Here is a 23,780-nt window from a genome sequence, read left to right on the forward strand (position 1 = left end):
AGGTCTGAGGTTGAAAAAAAAAGATCCGTTTTCTCCCCAAGTGCCAGGCCCCTTGTGCAGCTACCCTAGTGGCAGGCGAACAGGAAGAGGGAAGGAATGGGAAGGCAAGCCCTTCCAGCAGGGGGCCGTCCTCTTTGGGCTATTCCCTGAAATAGGCTCTTTTAGGGAAAAGGCAGGACCAGTCCCGCTTTCATTTCCTAATACCTCTCACAGGTCCCCACCCACTCCCTGCTTAGTCTTTAAACACACCTGGCTTAGAGCTGTCCCCTGCCTCAGACGCAGCCCAGTGAGAGCCACTCAGAAGATAGAAAAGAAGGCCATGTTTATTCTGTTTCTTGAAGGTGCAGGCCTCTTTTCTCCTTAGGATTCTGGACTTTGAAGCACATGCTAGTTGGCATGGCTGCCTGTTGACACCGGCTGGCTGCCTATCCCAGGATCTGGTAGAACTTCAGAGAGAGCAGAGGGTCTGGGAGGCATTTTCTCCAACCCTAGGCTCAGCCAGCCCAAGAGGAGAAGGAAAATCAAGCTTGCATTGCCTGGGTCTGAATGTGGTAACCCTCAGAAATCACAGGAGCCTGGAGAGGGCTGTGTACAACACAACACACTTTAAGAGGAAGGAAGACCGAGACTAGAAGAGGTTGTGACACAACACCCTGGGGAAACCCCAGGCCTCCTCCCCTGTTTCCTGAGGAGCGAAGTCCTTTAAACCAGAGCGGGCTGCTGAGCCTCTTCTCCCCACAGCCCAGCCAGGTACAGCCCTTCCGTCCAGAGCGATGGAGGAGCAGGGGAGCGGTACCTGAGCCTGGATAAGATACATCGGTCAACCCAGGCCACAGCTGCCACACACATACACACAGAAGCCAAGGTTTCCTGTAGGTCCTCAAAGAGATGGCCTGGTGCCCCAGTCCTTGCATGGTTGCTTCCCAGAGGGAAGGAAAGGCAGCAGAAGGTAATGCTGGTGACTTCTCCCGGCAGTCAGCCAGGAGGGAGGTAGGCTGATGCGATGGGACCAGACCTCGCCTGGCGGGTCCCACAGTGCAGGAGAGCAGTGATTGAATGATTCTAATGCTTCAGGATGGCTTGTACATCCCATGGAGCTCAGACATCAGGAGCCGTGGGGACCCTACTTAACCTGTAACGAAAGGCACAGGTTAGCTTCTCCCACCCAGGTGGAGAAAAGCCTGCAGACCATACCTCAAGGCCCAGTACAATAAACTTTTGGGGAGCACTGAGCCATTCAAGCTCTCAGCACTCCTCTGTCCTCTTCTTGTAGCTGGATAGGAAAGGGAAATTTCACTAAATATCTGCAAATAGGACTCAATATTCCAGTAAGAAAAATTTATCAGCCCTAAAATTAGAACTTCCTCCCCATGAGGGCTGTTTTGGACAGTCTTTCTAGGAAGTTATTGAATCTCTTCTTTGGGGCTGGGTGGGGGTACTTAAGAAGATGGATTTGTAGCTTGCTGAAGTGGGATCGGGAGGAGATGCCTCCCCAACTCAGGGACCCTCTGAAACTCTGAGGACCAACTGAAAGCTCCACTCCTGGCTTCCTGCCTCCTGGCACCAATTCTGGAGTCCCAGACCTGCGTGACCTCTGGGAAACAACTAGCATCTAGTGAGGAATTCCCTCCACCCCAGGCACCATGCGTATCTCATCCCATTCAATATCTACGTAAACACCACGGGGCAGGGATGACTACTCCCGTCTGAGAGGGGAGGGAACTGAAGCTCCTACTTGAACAGATGTCCAGGGTCACAGCTGTAAGGAGAAGAGTCAGGATTCAAAGCTGGAATCTCTGCTGACTCTTTCCACCGCAGCACTGGTTCCCAAATGCTGCTCCACAGACCCATGCTCATCAATGCGGAAATGAGCGACTTAGGATGATGGGGAGGATGTGGCAGGTGTGTGTGTGTGTATGTGTGTATGCAAGCACGTGCATATGTGTGCATTAGTGTGAACAGGCCCACTGACCTTCATGGCAAGGACCATCTTTTATTCTGAGATTATTTTCTTCCTATGCTTTGGTGTTAAAAGATACTTTATGAAACGGGACAACTTGATGGCAAGGTTTTTCCCCCTTTACATGTGCTTACTTGGTAATATGAGAAGTTGGGAGCCCTGTGTTCTCCAATTTTCTCTCCTGAATTTTACTGGTGCCCCAAATCCAAAAGTCTGAGCCCTGCTACACCCCCACACTACCTTCTCTGCTACCTCTCAGCCCCTGAGGAGGGGAAGCTAACCAGGTGATGATGGTCCAGAGCCTCTACCTTGGGGCCTGGCCCCGTGAGCATCGGCACAAGGAGCTACAGCTCCACAAGACCCGAGAGGCACAGGTCTCGGGCAGTTAACCCAGCCTCTCTGTGCTGCAGCTTCCTGGAGACAGCACCCACTCAGGGGACGGTGGGAGGAGGAAAGGAGGTTGTCTGGGGCATCAGGCACAGAGTGCACATTCGATGTGGAATTGGACACAGGTACAAATCCACGTGCCTCCAAGTCACCGCCTCTCTCTGACTGTACAGAGGCTCACGGTTTAAAGAGTAGCAGTGAAAACCTAGACCTTCTGAGGAATGATGATTCACTTGTGGACAAGCCCTAAGCTTGGAGATGCTTTTGGAAAATGGACATGTCATCAACCCTGCACAGGCAGCTGCAAGGACTCGGCACCCGGAGACCAGAGCAGCTTGAGGACCCAGCCCTCTCTGTCTCACAGCGGGAGTGCCTTACCGTTCAATGACGTGGTTGTTGTCCTGGAGGTCAAGCGCCAGCACTTTCATCTCCTTGCAGAGCTCTTGCATGCTGTCCAAGGCAGAGGCAGGAGAGCTGGCTGAGGCCGGGACCCGGCTGCCTCACCCCTGGGGGCCCCAGCCTCCTCCACAGCCCCAAGCAGCCTCTTTGCCTCCCAGGCTTAGCATGAGGTGAAAGCCCTCTGGCCCTAATCTTAGCATCCTCCCCCTACTCACCACCCTCTTCCCTGACATTGACAGATACACACACACACACACACATCTCTCTTTGGCACTTACTGGAGAACCAGGTCCGTTGGTTCAGGGTTGGGATAAGGGTCTGTGGGAGGTGGTGAGGTCTGAACCCCCTTTGTCATGTCTTGAAGGAGCTGGTGAGATAGCCAGTCAAGGATCTGAAGGGAAGCCACACTTTAGTCAGAAGGGATGAGCCACCTTATGAGTGTGTGGAGATGTGTGGAGGTGGGTGGGGATGCTGAGGAAAGGGAAGCAACGGGTGAAAAAACTGCCCCCAGCCTGCATCCCTGGAGCAGCCAGAATTCTTAAGCCTTTCCCTTGAGCCCTTCTTCTCATTCTGGGAGTGCAGACTGCACAACCCCCTCTATTCATTTGTGCTTGGATTTCATCGATCCAGACTGCCAAGAAGTTCTCCTTTGTGACTAATCTAACCCTCTCATGATACAATGTGACCCACGAGCTAGAGAGAAGGGTAACAGGCAGCCCACTGCCAATCTCTGAAAGAAAAGAGCTGCCATGTGTGCCACGTGCTGGGGAGCCCAGAAGGAGGCAGTGCGGCTCTCTCCTAAAAGTAGCAGCCCCGCCCTGCTCCTCCTGGTCTTTTCACAGAGAGAGAATTAGAAGGCCAAAGAAAGTTCACATCGCCTCTCTCGGGGGTGGCCGTGGAGCCTCCGAGGCTGCAGAGGACCTTGAGGAAGAAGTCCCAGCATTCCAGAGACTCTGCCCTTGCAGTGACCTCCAGCCTGAGGTTACTGGGTGCACCTTCCACTCTGCTTCCCTCCTCACCTCAGGGTACATTTGTGGTTCAGAGACCTCCAACCACACCTCAGACCTGGTCAAGGGCGGCTCTGCCCAGAGGCAGGGGAATGGCCCCAATGCCCCCAGGATACCTGACTGACCCCTGAAGAAGGCATACCTTGCTGAGGCTCTCCTGGGCTCCCTGGGCTTCTGTGTTACACGCGGCCACAGAGCAGCCAACCAGGCGCAGGTGGTTCCTGGTCTCGTGAACCATCCTAGAGAGAGCAGGTGAAGGGGACTTAGAGCGGTACTGGGCTCTCTCTTCCCACGCCCACCCAGCTGTTTTTCAGGTCTGCACACAAACACGGAGGGGCGGCTTTCCAGATGACAGAGGCCAGAGCTGTCCCGACACTCCTGATGGGTCCCGGCCATTTGTCTTCTTCACTGCCTCTGTCCTTCCAGATGTGTGAGCAACTCTCCCGCCCCATGGTAATAATGCGGAGCAACAGTTCTGCCCATGCTGGTGCATCCCACTAGCAGCACATGGGGAAGCTGCAAAAGTGTGGGTGGCCTGGGGTCCACCTAGGCCAGTTATGATGAGCCAGGTGTCAGGTATGGCTCCCGAGAGGCAGAGGACAGCCCACACTGTGGCACTTTCTACAGGGAACTGCCCCTCACCTCCTTTTTCCAGAGTTATGGAGAATCTTGCCTTCGTGTGGAGGGAGCGAGCCAGAATATTTCCTCCAGTGAACAAAGAGGGGACCAAGGCCCAGAGAGTTTATGCCAGTGGTTGATTCTCAACCCTGGCTATGCACCAGAATCATGAGGGAGCTTTTAAAACACGGATGTCCAAGGCCCACTCCAGACCAATTAAATAAGAATTTGGGGCAGGTTAAGGCAGGCAGGTGGGGTTGGCCAGCACTGGTACTCTAATGAGTGGGGTTGTGAATGCCTGGTCTAGCCTGGAATAAGCCCACAGGTCCCATGGCCCTCAGGACCTGGCAGCACATGGGAAACTGTCCTCTCTTCTCAAGAGGGGACAAGAGTAATGCAGGCAGGAGAAGGAGAGGACTCCAAACTCCTAAAGGGGACAGTGTAGGAGAAGGTCCTATTTAAGGACCACTGCCCACTCCTGCTTTCTTACCCACTCAGAAGCCCGTAAGCCAACTTGTCCTCATGCCAGAGGGACCTTGTGTTCTCCCCAAAGAGGGGGCTTCCCACACAACCAACTGGGAAAGTGGAAAGAATCCAGATTTTAGAGTCAGACATAACCACAGACTAGTCCTGGGTCTGCTACCTACTAGCTATGTAGCACTGAGGAAGAGACCTGTTTTCTGAAACTCGGTTTCCTCATCTGTGAAATGGGGTGATAATATGTACTCCATGAGGTAGATACTGTGGACTGAAGCCAATATAGAAATCACCCAGCAGACTGCCTGGTCCACACAGGTGCACAAAACCACCCGTTTCCTCACCTTCCTTTACTCCCCCCTCCCTCTCAATCAGGCCCCTGCAAAGCCCAGTGTTGTCTAAAGCTCAGAAGAGCCAGGCCCAGGCCCTGTGTCCGGGAGCTCGGGAGGGAGGGCCAGACTGTTACCTCATCCGCTGGCCATGCATGACAAGGGCTGCCTGATAATTCTGCACACGCTCCTCCTGGAACACCTGCAGGAGCCTTTTGGCTAAATGACTAAAATTCACCCTGAAAAGATAGGGAAACCAAGGCACAGAATTGAGCAGCCAGAGCCACCAGACCCCTGTGCAGAAGCCTAGCTTCCCTGGGCCTTCAACCTCACCTCATCACAAATTTCCAACCCCCGGGTCTAAGCGGGGGCTGCACCTCAGAGGAAGAAAGAAGCAATGCTCACACACATGATCACAGAGGCCAGAGAGATGCGGGAGAGGGGCCTCAGAACTTCAGAAAGCACACACACTCTCGAGCTCAGTCCCCAGATGGACGAGAAGGAGCAATGGTTATGGAGAGAAAGGGGGGGAGGAGAGGGGGAGGGTGGGAGAGGTTAGTGATGGGTGCAAAACTGGATATAGAACTGGGGAAGTCTGCAACTAACCACTAAATCAGGGAAGGCCTCCTGAAAGATGAGAAGGTCCAAGAAACAGTGGAGCAGAGGGAAGCACAAAGGAAGTCTCAGGCAGAGGTCAGAGGCAGGAAGTAGTAACTGTTCCATCAATGAAGATGACTGGGAAACAATCTTATTCATACCAGAAGCAAATCAAGCTTCATCAAGACTGCTTCTGAGAAGCCACCCTTCCCCGGGCCCCCAGATAACCTGCCCCACAAAGCATTATCCCAGCTGCCAACTCAACCCCTTTCCTCCCTGCCCAGTGACAGCCTGTGATCAGGGCCCCTTACTGCTTCTTGTCTGGCGTAGAGAACTGCTCTGCCTGGTGACACCCACCCTCCTGCCCAGGGACCGGCCACTCACTTATCCAGTTTGTGAATCTGCTCCTCGTTGTAACCAAGCCCTGAAGGAGACAAACGGGAATGATGTCACTTACACCATCAGTCAACAAAATAGAGTGCTGTAAGAGTTGTGCAGAGCCGTGCTGAGCACTTGGGGGTGAGGAACAGTTACAGAGATGGAGCTAGCCCAGCAGGGGCCCTGGCTCCTGGAAGGACAGGAGTGAAACAAGCACCCAAGTGATCGTATGACAATGAGATGGGACCTGAAGAAGCTGCAGAGAAATCGCTGTGGATGGGGAACCAGGGAAGGCTTTGGGGAGGCAGTGGTGGATGAAACGGGCCTTGAAGGTGCCTGGTCAGCCATGGCCCCCCATCCAACCAGTTCCGACACCCGGGTTTGTCCCTCTCTGCATATCCATCCTGCAGGTAGAGCCAGCTGGGGCTCTGCAGTAAGGAGCTGGATAAACCACCCTCCCACTGAGCTGGAGGGAACCCTCCTCTTCTCAGCCCAGCCACTTTTTTTCCAGAAGGAGCAGGAAGATTCTTGTCCCAGCAGTGAATGTGGGCTGACATCTTCAGGGCCTTGGCCACCTCCTGAGAGGTCCTATCTCCCCCACCACACTAGGGAGATGCTGCCCACCCCTGGGCTTCAAGGGAATGGATCTCTGGGTTAGTGGCAGCCCCAAGATGAAATGATGCAGGAGGTTTGCTTTGCAGGCCTCCCACCCCCACTCCCCTACCTAGCAGAGAGCACCTGTGAAGTGGAGGAGATCTGGGACAAGTCCCAGCCCAGCCTCCTGTGAGTGGGAGGCCATAGGCAAGTGATTTCACCTCCCTGAGCCTGTTTCCTCATCTGTCACGTGTACCACACGGGGTTCTAGTGAGGATGAAGGGAGAGAGGGCCCTGGAAACGGTGAGCACTTCTCAGAGTGGCATCTCAGCACCTCAGGTGTCGTTAGCTGTCAGGGTTATTCTTCCTGGGGTAAATGCTTCGATTTTCATTTTAATAAAGGACTCTTGAAGACCCAAAGAAAGGAAAGTCTTAGGAGGCTGGCAAATGAAGTGGTTAAAAGCAGTTGGATCTAGATTTCTTGGGTTTGAAGTTCATCTCTACACTTAAAAAAGATGTGTATCCTTGGGCAAGTCACTGAAACTTTCTGCGTCTCAGTTTCCACATCCATAAAGAGGAGGGTAACAGTGATGAGAATTTCTGTGAGGAGTAAATAAATAAAGAACATGCATAGCCCTTAGGATGGTGCCCAGCACACGGGAGGTGCTCAGAAGTTTACTGATTAGCCTCTCACTGGAATGCCAGCGAGAGGCACAGCTGCCTCTGGGGTTCCCCTAAAATCACAGCAGAGGTGGCCAACTAGGTGTAGGCTAGTGTTGCTGAGCCCCCGGGCCCTGCTGGCTTCCAGGAAAGGAGTCTTCCTTTTCCCATCTCCTATGGAGCCCGCCCGGCCCACAGCCTCCGAGGCTGGACTCGGGGGCAGCGTCGAGGCTCCCGAGGACAGACCGTCTTCTAAAACAGCACTGTCCAATATGGTGGCCGCTAGACACACGTGGCTATTGAGTGCTTAAAATGTGGCTCATGTAACCAAGGAACTGAATTTTTAATTTAATCAAATTGATTTAAATTTAAAACTGAAGTGGTGTAAACTATTTTTTCCATTAAATGCAACTCTATTGTTTGGGTGAGACTGTATTTCACTTTGTTAAAAATTTAGTGAATGTAATTAGCAGTTCTGAAATAAATATCTCAATGTGGTTAAAAGGGAAAATGCTAGATTGTTTAAAAAAAAAATCCATGGAACTGCACTACGCAGTAAACCCTAAGTTAAACCGTGGACTATAGTTAATAGTACAATTGTAAAAATGTGCTGTCATCAATTGTAACAAATATTCACAGCAATGCAAGGTGTTAATAATAGGGTGATATATGGGAATCCTGTATTTTATGCATGATTGTTCTGTAAGCCCACAACTTCTCTAATAGAGAAAAAATTAAAATAAAAAAAAATTGGTCTCCAAATAGAGATGCACTTTGAGTATAAAATACACACTGGATTTTGAAAACTTGTACAAAAAAGAATGTAAAGTATCTAATAATTTTTAAAAAAACTGATTATAATACAGAAATGACATTTTGGCTATACTGTGTTAATTCAATACATTATTAAAATTAATTTCACCTGTTTCTTTTTATTTTTAAAATTTTGGCTACTAGAAAACTTATAGTTACATATGTGGCTCACATTATATTTCTACTAGAGATAATCTAGGAATAGTCTAAGGGATAGAAGAGAATTTACCTACCAAGCAGAAGAGCTTCAGTCTACAATTAGGAAAAGCTTGGGGCATGGGTGGGGAGAGAGAGGGTCAACTTGTTAGCTCCCTAACATCAAGAGACACCTGGGACCTCCCAGGCTCCTCCCATCCCCCATCACCAGCCTTCCCCTGGTTCCACCAGGCCCTGCCCTGGCATGGCAGTCACCTTTGGCAAGAGCCTTCCCAGCCCTGAGCCTGAGAAATGGGCTGCCTCCGCCCCAGAGGGTCTTTGTGATGATTAGGAGATTGGTGACTCTACATGGTATTTCTCGTGATATCTCCCTTTTTGTAAAACCTGGTCACCTGAGTGATCCAAAGAGACAGTGGACAGGAAAATACTTCTTAAACTGTAAAATGCCCTGCAAAAATGAGGTCCCTCTCCAGGGCCACCTTGTCCACAGCACCCAGGCTCCAGCCCACTGGGTCCCCGACCTGTGCCATCTAAGCCTCTCTTATGGCAACTGACCCAGGTGTAAAGGCTTCGTGTCCCTGACTGTGTGCGGGTGACTTGCAGCTGTACAGCAGGTCTCCCAGTACCTGGGGAGGGGGTGGGGAAGGGCGAAGGAAGGGAGGAGAGTACCTGAAGCCTTGTGCACTCCCCACGGCTCACCTGGCCTTATCCTGGATTTCTTGAACTGTTTGTAGATGAGATACATCTTGTCCAAACAGCACTGAATCTGTCGGATGCTGTGGGCAGGAGATGAGGGACCCGGTGATGAGAGAGTAAAATGGCACAGAATACGGGGCTAGGGGATTTGGTGGAATGGTGAGAGTGGGGCAGAAGCTGTTTCCCTGCTGGAGAAGCCTCATTGTCACAGGAGGGATCTAGGTTTGGGGTGACTTTCCTGTTTGTAAGCTTGTTTGAGGCACCTTGGAACTGGTCAGCCATCCTCTCATTCTCTTACTCGTTCATCTTTGCTCTCAATTACACACACACACCACGCATTTGTGAGGGGCGGGAAATCTAGGGAAGCAGCCAACCAGCACAGGCAACAGGAAATTGCCCTCTGCTACAGCAAGAGAGCTTGCGAATAGACCCCAGGAAGGAGCTTTGGATCCTAAAACAATCAGAGCCGGTGTTGACAGGGCAGAATTAGTGCCTTCATGCTTTACCCAAGGCCTGGCACAGAGAAGGAACTTGAAATGAATTAAGAACTCATCAAAGATCCTTGTTGAAAACAAGCAGGCTGGTCCTGCCTGGTGGCAGGGGAATGCAGGAGATGACCTCCCAAGAAACTTTGCAGGCTGGATGCAAGCACTTTGAGATGGTGGGAGGGGTGGGGGGTTGGGGGGGTCACCCTTGCCCTCAGGCCTGTCTTGCTCCAATTCCTCCCCCGGAAGCCTCTCAGCACCCCCATCTCAGCTATTTCTGGGGTTGGACTTCTCAGCAGGGCACAAGCTTGTGGGAGTGGTTAGGGCAGGATCACAGAGCCACAGTCTTCATCCAAAATGCTTGAGGCCAGATGTGTTCAGAATTCAGATTCTCCCCCCTGATTTTAGAAAGGTAATCCAGAGCACGTGCAACACATTGAGGTACACCCTTAGCATCCCACAACCAAATACATTCTTGTCTTCAGAGAATCATAAGATTATTGTCCCTAAGTGGATTAAAGAAAACTATAAAGAGCCTCATGTCAGTTTAGGTCAGATTTTGCAGCCAAAACAGTTACGGAGAAGCTTGTGGTCTTCAGAGCCTTTGAATTTAGACCCTGGACATGGGATTACGGATCTGTAGGGGACTGATTGCAGGGGGTACAGGGGAGGATGGGGGGGATTCCCATGGGCACCACCTACCCCTGGTCAGAGGGGACAAGGAGGGCAGGGGCTCCGCTCTGTGCAGCTTGGAGAGGGAGGTGCACATCCAACTCTGGGGTGGGTATTTTCATGTTTGTTAAAAGGGAGAGAGTGGTTTTAAATGTTGTAACTCCCAGGTGACGGCCAAGAGCATCCCCATTTGGAGACGGGCAGACCTGCCCTGAAGCCCAGAGTCTGTCATTTGTCAGTGACCAGCTGTGGCTCAGGGCAACTGCCCCATGCTGAGGAAGCACTCCCATCTGTACCTTGGGCAAGATTCTAGCATCATTATTGTTTTGAGGATTAATGGAATTGATATAATGGAGCTGGAAGAACTTGTCTAAGGGCATGGTGCCAGGCGAGGGGTCAGAAGAGAAAGGGAGTGAAACTGTTCTTTTATTCAGAGCTATCACACCCGCTAAGATTCCTGAATTGCTCCCCAAATTCCCAGATGAGGACAGGCCCCCAATTCTTTCCACCCTGTGGCCAGTCACTTGATCGGGGGCTCATGCTCATTCCTGAGTCATCGTCCTCCCTCTCCCCACCGCTACCCTGTGCCCCAGCACCCTCACCCTGATAAGGGAGAAAGCAGATTGATTCCTAAAAAGGCGGCTGGACCTTTCGAGCAGTGCACCCCAGCCCCCAACCCACAAAGAAGGAAAATCCCACAGACCTTCTGTCCTCATGTACCTGATCCCGGTTCTTCAACAGCTCAGAGCTCAGGCCGCTTAGGCTCTTCTGGGTCTCTGTGATATTTTGGGAACATCTGGAGAGGACCTCGGCCAACTGTGGGGCAGAAAGGCCGGCCCCCCAGGGAGTGCTTAGCACGGGGCTCCGACGGGCAGCCAAGCCCCTGCTCCCAACAAGGGCCCCCCATGCACACAGCCTCACTCACAGTCCGCAGCCGGGACCTCAGCTCCGAGGCCTCCTTCAGCTCCTTGATCTCAGGCCTCCCAGCCACGTGGCTGAACCTTGAAGGGAAGGAGGAAGGCCACATTTGGGGGGTGAAAAGGCTGCCCCAGTTTGGAGATTCCTGGGAGGCAGGGAGCTCTCGGTGGCCACGGGCTGCCAGGGTACCTTGGGGACAGACATGCTGGCTCGCAGGCTCTCTGCAGAGTGTTGTGGTTAGGATGTAGCATCCAGCCCGAAGAGGCCCCTATTCACCAAAGTGGTGACACCATCGGGCATTAAAAAAAATGAAGATGCAGTGGATGAAAACACCTTGAATCTATTAAAATTTAGGAGTCCATATGATGCAAGGCAGCTATTAATGAACTCCTTACTGTGAAGTTAGTAACTAAAGGGAAAGAATGGAGTTCCCGTCCAGAACAAACTATATTTCATGATAACCAATAGCTTATTCATGGGGGAAAGCTGTATTTTATAGAAGAATTCTAGCCAATAAGATGGCAGCACCCTGTTGAAATGATTCACTTGAGCAAGGTGTTAAAATCAATGACAAATGGTTAAGGGGTGGACATTTGTGGGGTACAGAGTACGACCACACTGATTCTTTCTCTCGCAGGGAAAATGTAACTGTACAATAGGGGATTCAGGCTGTCGCCACCCAGTGTGGGCCAACTGGAAGGAGCCAGCATCACTTGGGATATATTCTAGCCAAAATGTTTAACTTGTACCTATCCAGCCTTTAGAACTCCCAGTTTACTGGAAATGTCAGGAAAGGGGAATGAGCCAAACAGATCAAAAGGAAGCCCCAGACTAGCTCAGAAGGTGGGACAGTGGGCGTGGTCCCTTCAACAAGTCGGTGGCACACCCAAAAGGGGGGGGTGGGCGGGGTCCAGGGGCGGGCCTGTGCTAGATTAAGATTGACTTGAGGAACATAACAACCAGATGCAAAATGTAGTCCTGGATTGGGTCCCGGTTTGGACATTGAGAGGGCATTTTGAGGAAAATTAGGGACATTTGTTTATGGATGGGTACCAGACGAGATGACAGTGTATCACATGGAAAGGGAGAGCTCACTAGCTCAAGAAAGGTTACAAAAACAGCAAATACAGTATAATCTCATGTCGATTAATATGTACACTTGCATACATACAGCAGTAGACTCTCCAGAAGGATCTATACAACTGAGGTAAGCAATAACTTCTGGGTGGTAGGATGCGGTATTTAAATTTTCTTATTTTTGCTCATTTGTATTTTCTAACTTCCTACCATTGGTATGTACTGTTTTTTATAATAATAACAATTAAGAGAAAAAGAGTCCTGAATAGTTTGGCTTGGGAATGGAGGGGCAAGGGAGGGAAGAGGCGGTGAGTGAAGAGAGAATTAGGCATGAATGGGGAGTTCCAGGAAGGCAGGAACCGTGCCTTCCCTTCACCCTTCGCCTCATAAAGGGTTTAGCACATAGCAGTCACTGAGCATCTGATTGCTGAACATATTACTGAATGCACAAATGAAATGCAGTACTTGGCGGCAACACAGGAAGAAGCTGAACCAATCCAGCTGGACAGGGAGTCAGGAGGCACGGGCTTGAGTCCTAGCTGCCACCTGCCACCTGCATGACCTTGGGTAAGTCACTTCCGCTCTCCAGGCTAAATGGGGGACATATTTCTTTCCTGCTATCTAATAAGGTGTCTGTAGGAATCAAATGGGACCACAGAGATAAAAGCCCTTCATAAAGGGCTGGGCTGGAAAGCACATTTATAGGGACACAATTTTTGGTGAGTGGAGGTGGGCTAAATATCTGGGATTCCCAGAGCCAAGGCTGGTGGCCTGACCTGTGCCTCAGGATGGGGCCAGCCTGTCACTCCCTATACTCCTGTGAAGGAGCAGGAGCTTCAGGACAAAGGCAAGGACACTCTGGCAAGGGAACCTGTGTTGGGGAGGCAGGGAGGAGCATGCTGTGGGCAGGAAGGTGAGCAACCAGGCTGTGTAATGGCAGACACTTTGTGCCAGACGCTCTGGCTTCTCCAAACATGAAATTCAGCTCATTAAAATAACTCAGATTCCACTGTGGTAAGAGCTGGTGGCTTCAGACCTTAGAAGAATCCATAGGTCTGAGGATGTTCAGCAAAGAATGGGACTGCAAGATGGTAGAGCCTGGAGGCCTCAGAGATCCTCCAACCCTCTCATTTTGAAAACGAAGAAACAGAGGCTCAGACAGAGAGAGCAGGGGATGGCCCAGAGTCACACCGTGAGTTAGTGGAGAACATGCTCCCGCCCCCTGGCTCTGCCATATTTCTCCTTGGTGGGTGGTTGAAACATGCTTCAAGCAGGCGCCTGTCTGACCCTGAGCTCTCCATACACCTTGTCTCCGAGGAGGCCTTGGAACCAGGATGGAGAAGTAGCAGCCAGCAGACACTCCGGATGGGGCCAGCCTGTTACTCCCCATACTCCTGTCAGTGCAGAGCAAGTGGGGAGACAAACACCCAGAATGCTTTTACCACACATCTCTTTCCTGCTCAAGAACCCACAATGGCTCTCTGTTGGCCATTTTATTGGGATCTGACCTCCCAACTGGACCCTCTGGGACCTCCATGAATTTTCCTTTCTAATTCCCACCACTCCGTCACTCTCTGACTTCTCTCTGGGATATTTTGCATCATAATGGGGGCTTCAGCAAACTTCTCTAGTGCCCCTCATCTCCCCAAAGGTGTCTTTCTTCCTCTTTGTCTCTGCGCAGAACCTTCCCACCCAAGGTATTTCTCTCTTCTTCTGGTCTTAAAAGTCTTGCCTCCTTCAGGCAGGCCTCCACGATTGCCTCTACCCATCTTTAGTCTCCCCTTTGCCAACCATCCTGTCACCCCTCACATGCCCAGAAAGGCCTCCTAGGGTGGCCAAGCACTCTCTCCTCCAGGGGAGCATGGGCCTGTCTGCATGGGATGGTGCCACATTTATCCTTGGAACCCCTTTCTCTGCCCTGGACAGAGCTCTGCTCATGGGAGACTCACCAACAGGGCTGTTGACTGATCTCTGCTCTCTACCGTCCCTCATCTCTGTCACTCTTCAAAAGGACCTCAGCCATGACTTGGACTCCGTCCTTGTCATCTAGAGAGACTCGTCCTCCTCCCACCACTGCCTCTCCATCTACCCCTCCATCAGTGTTGCTGCTGCCAAGCCCCAGGAGGCAGCAAGGCTGCAGTGAGTCAAACCTCTGCTGGAAAACTCCCTGAGGTCAAGGGCTGGGGGGAGGGGGAATGAAGGGGTGGGGACATCGGGCAGGTTTGGCACAGTCCCTGTTCCTCTGTCACCACGTCTCCTCTGGGCCACAGAGCCCTGACCTCTCACCAGTGCCAGAAGCCCTGGACCTCCCAGCGCCTGGGGCAGCCATGGCCACTTCTCAGATGCATTCTGGCCAATGACAGTCTGCCCCAGTTGTTCATCTCCAGACCCTCCAGCTTGGTTTTCCCCTCCTCAGTCTTTCCCCTTTTCTACCCCATCAACTCTAATTGGCCCAAGACAGAGGAGGATCTAAGTGTGGTTCTGAGGAAGGTATGGGGCTCTCAGGAGGGGTCAGGGGATTTTAAGAAGGCAGAGGACAAGCTTAAGATCCAGAGGAAGCAGGAGCAGGAGTGTGGAGGATGGGACCATCTGGATTGCCAACCCTGCCATGTCCAGGGGACTGAGTGTGGGTGTGAGGGCTCCCACAGTCCTTCTCTGAGGCTTGGGCAGGGCGAGCAGCCCAAATAATTCAGATTTAAGGTCAGGGTCTGGTAGCAAAGGAGGCAGCACCCCTTAGACCCCTTCCACTGATGTGAGGGACAGGCGTGTGTCTGTCACTCGGTAGGGGGAATAAAGAGTGGGGTGGGAGCAGGGCAGGGAAGGCAGGAGCTCTGGGTGGGGGAGGCCAGGCGCACTGTTGGAAATAACAAGGATGAGGAACAGATGTAGAGGGGGATGAGCTGTGGGCTCCAAGCTGGCCTCATTCCCTGCTAAGGCCTCCCTGCCCCAGGCAGGACACCCACCTATCGGTGCCCAGACTGCTGCTGAGGAAGAGGAGAGCCATCCGGGTGACCTCCAGCGTCCGCCTGCACGTGGTCTGGAGCACCTCCCTGCCGGAAGGGAGACCGAGTCAGAGACCCCTTCTCCCAGCAGACCCTGGGCACCATGCACGGGGCCGTGGCCACAGGCTGGTTTGGAAGGAGTCAGGGCTTCCCACCCTCCCCCGGACTTGCCCTCTCCACCCTGTCCACGTGGGTACTCACACCACCCAGTGCAACCCCCGAAGCATCAGCTCCTGCCCATCCAGCAGGGTCCGTGCGAGCCGCAGGGACTGGTAGCCGGCGCCCAACATACCCTGAAACACATGGGGGTGGGGGGCAGGGTCAGATCCCACATCCCCTAATCCCTGAGGGCCACCCCTCACTGCCACCTGGGGGACACCCCTAACCTTGGCCGTGTTGTAGTCTCCCTGCAGGTCCACTTTGGGTACGAACTTGGGGATGTCCAGGGCAGCTGCAGGCAAACATCCTGTCTGAGGGCTTGCCCATATGGTCCTGGTTCAATTCTGAGCTGTTTTCCTCATTCCCAGCTTACACTCACCTCTTACCCCCTATCTCCCCATCTCAAGCTTCCTAAATCACCCAGAGCCCCTCACCTTCCAAGACTCTCCAGGCCTCCACCTCATACGCCCGGAACTTGTCTTTATAGCTACAGTCCTGCACTGCCCCCTCGTGTCCACTTTGGAAAACTGCACTCTCATTCCCAAGGCCCCATCCTCAACTGCCTTTAAAAATGGACTAAAATCACGGTCTTGTTTTGAGTCAATTCCCCTGCACAGCCTTGGAGAAAGTGGCACCATGCAAATGAGAAGGGATGATACTTTTGCTAGAATTTCAGATATCTCCGGACCCCTGGCCAATTCCTCTCCAGCTGCTTGGGTTCCTGCTTCCTTCAACACCAACCAAAGTTTCCCCTTCCTTTGCAGAGATGGTGGAGAGCATGTTGGGTCCAAATCTCCCTGTCTCAATCAGAGTTTCTTCCACAGCTCTGAGGATGCTGTGAAGCCCAGAGTGGTCAAGCCACAAGCCCAGGCCAATGGCATCTCAGAGGCATATGCAGAATCAGAACCCAGACCTGCCTCCTGTCCTCAATGGGGCCAAGGAAACACCCACTGAGAAAACTCATCAATGCCCTGGGCTGTAACCCCTGCCTCTTGGAGGAGAAGAGACCCCACCTGTGTGGCCCTACTCACGGTCCCTGAAGGTTAGCCCCTTGGGGGTCTCGCTGGCCATGCTGAACAGGGTCAGGGGGCTGCTTGCAGTTGTGTGGGCGATGTGCTGTGCTGAGAGGCTGGGCTCGAGGACACAGGGGTGACCCTCAAAGAGGTACTCCTGGTGCCGGGGGGCCACGCTGGTCTGCTCGTACACGGCCTCCAGGAAGATGGCAATCCTGCGCACAGCAGGGGCAGAGGGAGGAAAGGGGACATAGGAAGTGTCAGGGGTGGGCATGGCAGGCAGGACATGGGGTCACGGTGACCCGAACTCCAGCTAAGAGTTTGTCCATGGAGAGGGTGGGCTTGGCTTTTCCGAGGGAGGGACTGGGGTTGTTTTCTCTTTCATCAGGGGTAGAGAGGCAGAGGGTAGAGTCCAAGTCTTATAGTAGAAGGACACAGAGTGGAACAGGACCCAGGGTGCCCGCTCTCCAGCCTCTACCATCCCACCTCTACTTGCCAGTCTTACTCAGTTCACCTAGTTCCATAAAATGCTCCAGAAACAAAGAGTTCTATGAGCAAATAAGTTTGGGAAATTTGCCTCTCCCCTACTTCTTAGGAGACTTGTAATACATATTAGCATGTAAAAGTTGCTGAATCTCTGAAGTCCAGCAGTAAGCAAATAAATCTGTATGGAACTAGTTTTTTCCCCAAAGTTAGGACTCAGGAACTTTCATATCTAAACATCCCCCAGGACATGCTTTGTGAGATGCTGTTTCAGATTTGCCCTTCTACTGATGACCCCCTCTAGGCCCCACTTACGTGTTGTGGGCATGGATGTAGACGTGGTGCAGGACTGCCTGGGACAGGGAGAAGACATGGACGACGACTCGCTGCAGGATGTCACTGGTCTCTGCAAAGAACTGGTCGAAACCCCAGCACTTGGCCTGCTCTACCTCCAGGATGTTGGCCAGGATGGGCACCAACTGGCTCTGCAGCCCCCTGTCCTCCCAGACATGGAGGCTGTCAGGGGCCAGAGCCCAGACTTGAGGTGCCAGGCTGGGGTGGGGGGGGGTGGGGGTAGGCTGGGGGAACTCATTTCAGCATCCAGATGGAAGAACTGAGGCCAGAAAGGAAAAGTGGTTTGCCTGAGCCCGCAGCATGCTAGTGGCTCAGCTGGACCAGGCCCCGGGAGTCTCAGCTCTCAGCAGAGACGCAGCCCCCAGCCCAGATGCGGGTCTCTGTCTGCCCCTCCCCACAGGCCCTACTCACACGGACAGCTGGCAGGTGATGGGGAGGGTGTAGCTCCACTCCAGGGGCCCGTTCTCCCGCTTCTGAGTGCCTGCAATGGCCCCGGCTGGCTTCTCTGTGGTGATCCGGTACCTGGGGTGAGGCAGGACTGGGTCAGCAGAACTCCCAGCCCATCACTCTGGGTTCTTGCCCCTTCTTTGCCCCGGCACCCTCTGTTGACCTCAGGCAAGTCACTTTTTGAGCCTCAGTTGAGATATGGTGAGCAGCAAATGAGGGGAGGGTAAATGTACAGCACTGAACTAACGTAAAAGGTTATTTTCAGTCTCCCAGCAACCCATGGTCAGGCTTCAGCTTCTGGGAACTCAAAGGGACCTGGGTTGGAGGTGGGGGGCAGCAGGTTGAACCAGAGGAGAACCAGGGAGTTTGGGGGGAGGTGAAAGGGGGGGTGACCTTTTAATGGAGACAGCAGGAACTGCGACAGAGAAGGCCCAGGGGCTCATCCCCCCTCATCCCCTGCACCCTTGTCCCCGTACATGATCTCCTTGTTACGCCGTGGCCCACCAAAGGGGATGAAGGGCAGGCTGCCAGTGGCCGCGTGGTACAGGGTCACCCCAATGCTCCAGAGATCCACAGTCACCCCAAACGCCTTCTGCTGGGGCTTGCGAAGTACTGCCCGTTCATACATGTCAGGGTGCTGCCAGCGGGGAGAACAATGGAGGAACGATGGAGGGGGAGGGTGAAAACAGAACCACTCAGAATCCATCTCTTTTGGTCATCTCAAAAATGGGAGTCGGGCTCCCTGACCCAGAACATTTCCATCAGACCCATCTGCTCTGGGGCAGGTGGTGACCAGCTGCTTCCCGTCTGCACTGAGTATCAGGTCAAGCAGTTAACTGCCCAGGGGCGACCCAGGCAAGGCGACTACACAGGCCGCAACCTCTCGTTGTCAGTCTTAGAGAGGAGGATGGATTCTTCTGGTTGGAGGCTAGGGGGTGAGTTATGGTCCTGCCAGAAGCCAAGGGATGGGATGACAGCTACGTAAGGGGCTCTGAGGGAGCCCCAAGGCGAGGGCCAGCTGCAGCAGGGGCAGCTCTCAGCTGGGGGCAGTGGGCTCCCCTGCATCCCACTTACCAAGTACTCCTCAGTCCCATAGACGGAGACAAACTTCTCATCGTCGTCCAGCTCGCGGGCAGCCCCAAAGTCTGTCAGCTTGTAGATGCTCTGCCCTTCCTCCCCCACGAGGCGCATGATGTTCCCAGGCTTGATGTCGCGGTGAACGATGCCGTTCTCCCGCAGGTGGTTCATGCCAGCCACTGGGGACAGAGAGAGGCAGCTGGCGGGCGTGAGGGGCAGGCTGGGGCCTGAGGCCCACCGTGGTGGAAGGCTGTGCTTAGGTTCAGCTGGACAGGGGGATTGCCTGGGCTGGCAGAGACAGGTGAAGGGCCAAGGAAGGGAGTCCTGAGGTTCTGTTTGGGTTCTCTAAGAAAACAAGAGGGGTGGTGGCAGTGCCTGCCCTGAGCAAGGGTTGAGATCAGTGGGACTTCAACTGCCGAAAGACGGAGTGGATTAGAGCTAATGGTACCCACTCCCTGCCCCCATTCCCTGGTGCACTTTTAGGTCGGGGTTTTAAAACAAATGATTAGCAGGATTCACAGGTCCTGCCTGTTCAGCTCTGTCTGTCCCATTCCTGTGACTGGAGAGCCTCTAATGTTCCAAACATTCTTGTTCTCATATTTGTTTCAGAAATGTCTCCCCCACTGGGGACTCAGCCTCACGCTGAGGGCTGGGCCTGTGCCTGGTCTCTGGGGGATGCAGGAAGGGCTCACCCACACAGTGCAGCACCACCAGGAACTCGTCCTCGGGCAGCCCGAAGGCGTGCTCAGGGCTCTCCAGCACGCTCAGCAGGCTCCCGCTGGAGCAGTACTCCATCACCAGCACCTTCTGCCGGCCGGGCCCCTGGGGTAAGGAGCAGGCACATGGGTGTGTCACTTCTCCCCCCAGGCCCATCGCAGTGACCCAGAACCCAGAAGCCCCCATTCTCCTAGGTCCCAACTTCTGGCCTGGCTTCCCTCCTTGACATCACCCAGCTCCCACACCTGGAATTCAATGTGCCTTTTCCTAATCAGGAAGCCCTCTCTGATCAGATGCCTTCCCCAGGTACTACCCACCCTCCCTCAGCATTTTTCACTCTGCCCCACAGGTTGTTTGCTCTGCCTGACCTGCTGATGAGCATGTGACCAGCTCTCTGTTATGGTGTGACCCAACTCTTCCCAGCCTGTGAGGGTTAAGGACGAGACCATCCTCCTCCGACCAAGCACTGGACCCACCGTCTCCTCCACTGCAAAGAGCTTGATGATGTTCTGGTGGTTCAGCTTCCGCAGGACCTCAAACTCCCTCACCTGCACCTCCCGGGGCCGCATGTAGCTGGCGGTGTTGAAGACCTTCACGGCTACTACCTCCCCGGATTTCTGTGTGAGGAAGGGAAGGGTTGGGAGACCGCACAGATCAGAGCTGGTCTCACCTCTGCCCTGGGGAGAGCTGTCCCCTCCCGTTCAGCCTCTCCTGCCACCCTAGCACCAAAGACAGCAAGGACAGTCTGGTTTGGGTTGGGGACGCCACCCTCAGCTCCTTCTTCTACTCAGAGTATAGATCGTCCAGTGCTAGGAGACCAGGGCTTGGCACACTGACACCCTGCAGGTGGTCATTTGTTGCTTGATGGTAATTACAATGGTAGCTACAACAATCACTGTTAGCTGGGACTGGGTCCTGGTCTGACTCCAGCTGTTAAATATGAGACAGTGGAGTGTCATTCTCTCATATATTCTACTGTAGCTCCACAAAGAATGCAAGATAAATCCAAACAGGTCCTATTTCCCACCTCTGCTGTTCCTAGATCCAATTTGGATGCTTTGCATTTTGCTTCCATTTCTTTCTGGCCCCAACCTGTGCCTTACAGGAGCATCATCTCAAGTAGCCCCATTTCCACTCCCGACACCTCTGCTCAAACCCACAGTGCTGCTTCCCCTCCAGAGTGTGCAGATCAAACGCCAGAGGCCTCTGACCAGCCACAGACCACCCAGGATGCCCACTGGGGGCTGACTGTTCCTAGAACTGACAGGGTGTGAGGGGGCTGGGCCAGGAGCCTGCCCTACCTTGTTGCGGGCCTTGTACACACTGGCGGTGGCCCCCTGCCCCAGCAGGTCATCCGTGTGCCACAGGTAACTGATGGTGCTCTGCATCTCCTGCTCCTGGCTGGCCGGCCTCCTTCTGCCTGGAAGAAGAGCATGCCTGGGGAGTCTGGGATTCCATCACTGACCTGGGGTGACACCGGTGGCCTGATCAGCACCCCATGAAGGGCACCATGTGGCCCTTCCACAGACAAGGGGAAGTGTGAAGCCCAGAGAGGTTAAGTAACCCCCAAAGAACCACGGCACAGCAGCAAGGGGCTCCATTTGGCCTTCAGCCCACGGCCTGCACCTATCTCACCCACAAGGCATTCTGTCCATGTGCTCTCCTCGTGTCCCCTCCAACCCCCTCCCCAGATAGGCCATTCTGCAGAGACCAACCTCTTTTGTCTGACAGCTCTCCCAGGCACTGAGAATTTCAGGTTCCTGGCATCCAGGGCCGGGATTGTCCCAGGAAGCAGAAACAGTGCTGGAGGAAAGGCCCCGAGTCAGGCAGTGTCAACCACACCATCTCAAATCTCCAGGATTGCGACATGAGCTTGGAGCCCCTCCCCACTCACTTGCTGGGCCCACCACTTCCTGCTGCTGTGAACTAGCAGCTGCTCTCTCAGTGGCCAGCATGGGGTTGCTGCAGAAAGTGTGTGCACATGCCTGTGTGCGTGTATGTATGAGTGTGTGAGTGCATGTGTGAGAGGCGGCAAGAGGCCATTAAGTCTGGGGCTCCTGAGGATCTGAAACCCCTCTACAACTCCGTTCTATGTCTCTGAACCCATGGTCTTCTCTCCAAAGGCCAGTTCCTCTAACAATTGGTTCGAGAAAGTCTTGCCTCAGGAGAGGTTAAACTCAGTGCCTCTCTGAAAAATAGAACCATTACTGGGTTTTCTGGATGACTGGGGAAAAGTAGCATACAAAGGGCCCCTGTCCCTTAAAAATACTCTCAAATAAGTCTGGACTAACATCTTACAGGTTCTCAAACTTAGAAGTTAGCTTTGGGCCTTCTGTCTCTGTACTCTGTTAAAAACTTACATCTTTGAGAATGTCAGTTCGAGTCAGAGGCCCCTTAAAGAGATCGGTAGTTTCAGTTTGTGTTCACTTGACAGACACAACTGAGGTGCTGAGACTCCCTGAGCAGGCGATAAAGGCCCTACTAGTGGGGCATGAATGAGTTGATCAGGCTCTTCCCTCCGAGGCTCAGGGGGCTTCACCCAGGGGGTGTGGGGGTGTGAGGCGGAGAGAAAGCACACTGAAATCAGGAGCCGGTGGGCAGCAGGTTTCAGCTCCCTCACCATCCTCCCCATGCAGGTCCCTAACAGGGGCCCCGGTGCAGGAGCAGGGCCCAGCAGAAGTCCCTGGGATGATGGACCGTGTGGGACAAAGGGTGGCACATCCTGCCTGGGTTCCGCCCATGGCCTTACCAGGGCTGTGCTCAGGAGCTCCGAGAGTTGGGGGCACACCTGGCTCAGCTTTGCATCCGTGCCTATTCACCGCATGGCTGGATGAATGAAGAGTGTGAACCAGCCCCACCCACCGCCTCCCTCTTCCCTCTTTGGAGCTCTACTGCGGCTAAATCCTCACTTACCCGATGCTCTGAACTGCCTGGGATCAGGCAAAGACTCTTCTCAGTGAGTCTGTGTTATGCTTTCTGTCTGTGGCAAGTCCAGGGGCTGAGCTGCACCGGAAAGAGGAGGGTGGATGAGAGACACCCCTTGGTGCTGTTTGATTCTCAGCTTCCATCAAAGGCCACCGGCCCCAGCCCTTTAACCCTTTCCTGTTTGTCACCCTCCCCCACAGGGCTGGAGGTTTCCAGCCCTATTCCCCAGCTATTCCGGAAGAATTTTCTCACCGTTCCCTCCCCTCCTGGGACTCAGGCAGGGGAGAAAGACCCCAGGAGAGGTGAGGGCAGGCCCCAGAAGCAGGGCAAGAGAAAAGCGTGGAGGCAGAAGCCAAATGCTGGCTTCGGGGGAAGGGCGGGAGAGGAAGTGGTATGGGGAGGGACGATTGGGAGCAGAGCCCAGGGAATGTCGCTGGTGGCCAGCAGCTCCCCACTATGCTGCAACCCTCCCTGCCCTTCCCTGACCTCCAAGCAATCCCTTCCAAGGGTGCCCACTGAAGGGTAAGCACAGGGCATTGCCGGCTCCCCTGCAGCCACAGAAAGGCACGGGGAGGGAGCACTGGGCTGGAACAGCTGCTGCAGACACACCTCACATCACAGCTATCCGTACATGGTGGCACCCCCATTCTACCTTCCCCGACAGACACCTCACTCACCCCATCTCAGCTGCAGGAGATGCAGGCTTGTGGGACAGGGTGGCACCCCAGAGCTTTCAGAGCTTGCTGTCATTCATCGGCAGTGCTCATAGCCTCCTCGTGGCCACGGGACCCAGGGACCCACAGGCTGGGCCAGTTGAGGTGGCCTCACGTTGACAACCCAGACACTGGGGCTAGAGGGCCTCCTCCTGCCTCCTGGTCAGCCCAACACCGAGCTCAGCACTGAGCCCTGACTCTCAGCTCTCTTCACTTCCTGATTTTGCTCTTTCTCTCTCTCTTAAAGAGACAGAGGCCGCTGGGCTGCCGACGCCATCCCAGCAGAAAGGCGAGTTCCCAAGTGGAGGAGTCTGAGCCACAAAGAGGCCAGGAACTGAGGACTGCTTGGCTGTGGCAGACTGCTGGGGGCTGTTGAGTATCTCCTGACAGGGAAGTTCAGGGCTCTGCCAAGAGTCAACAGAGCAGGTTGAGCAAGTTACCCAAATGGAGAACTGCCTGGGAAGACCAAGTTCCCACACTCAAGCCTGCCTTTGGTGGCCCAGGAGACCCAGAGAGGCCCAGGGCCTGTGCCTAGCCACACCCAGTGGAAATTGGATGTGAGCCTTCAGAGGCCTCGGAAAGGGCACTATTACAGTATAACCTCGAGCCCAGAACACATCCCCTCTCTGCCAGTTTTCTCATCTATGGCATGAGAATAGCAACACTT

General features: G+C 53.7%; 1 protein-coding gene across 9 annotated transcripts; it reads right to left on the reverse strand.

Moving 5' to 3' along the window:
• Positions 1-305: 305 nt before the first annotated feature.
• Positions 306-23,471, reverse strand: IKBKE (inhibitor of nuclear factor kappa B kinase subunit epsilon). Of its 9 annotated transcripts, none has more exons than XM_037824869.1 (23): positions 23,078-23,463; positions 22,389-22,478; positions 21,191-21,278; positions 20,777-20,895; positions 20,024-20,092; positions 19,451-19,580; positions 18,756-18,937; positions 18,158-18,318; positions 17,646-17,756; positions 17,196-17,375; positions 16,416-16,612; positions 15,612-15,676; positions 15,427-15,518; positions 15,187-15,273; positions 11,154-11,229; positions 10,932-11,044; positions 9,075-9,151; positions 6,159-6,198; positions 5,315-5,416; positions 3,896-3,992; positions 3,025-3,137; positions 2,726-2,797; positions 306-1,132 (listed from the first exon to the last, which is right to left on the reverse strand). In XM_037824869.1, exons 4-23 carry the CDS (start codon positions 20,861-20,863, stop codon positions 1,099-1,101), a joined length of 2,085 nt encoding a protein of 694 aa, XP_037680797.1. In that variant the 5' UTR covers positions 20,864-20,895; positions 21,191-21,278; positions 22,389-22,478; positions 23,078-23,463; the 3' UTR covers positions 306-1,098. The 9 variants fall into 9 exon arrangements, with proteins under 9 accessions (XP_037680797.1, XP_037680796.1, XP_037680795.1 ...); XM_037824868.1 differs by having other exon boundaries at positions 19,952-20,092; positions 20,777-20,940; positions 23,078-23,462; XM_037824867.1 differs by having other exon boundaries at positions 19,952-20,092; positions 23,078-23,461.
• Between the last annotated feature and the right edge of the window lie 309 nt (positions 23,472-23,780).

The sequence above is a fragment of the Choloepus didactylus genome, chromosome 2 (assembly GCF_015220235.1).
Source record: "Choloepus didactylus isolate mChoDid1 chromosome 2, mChoDid1.pri, whole genome shotgun sequence".
NCBI lineage: Eukaryota > Metazoa > Chordata > Mammalia > Pilosa > Megalonychidae > Choloepus > Choloepus didactylus.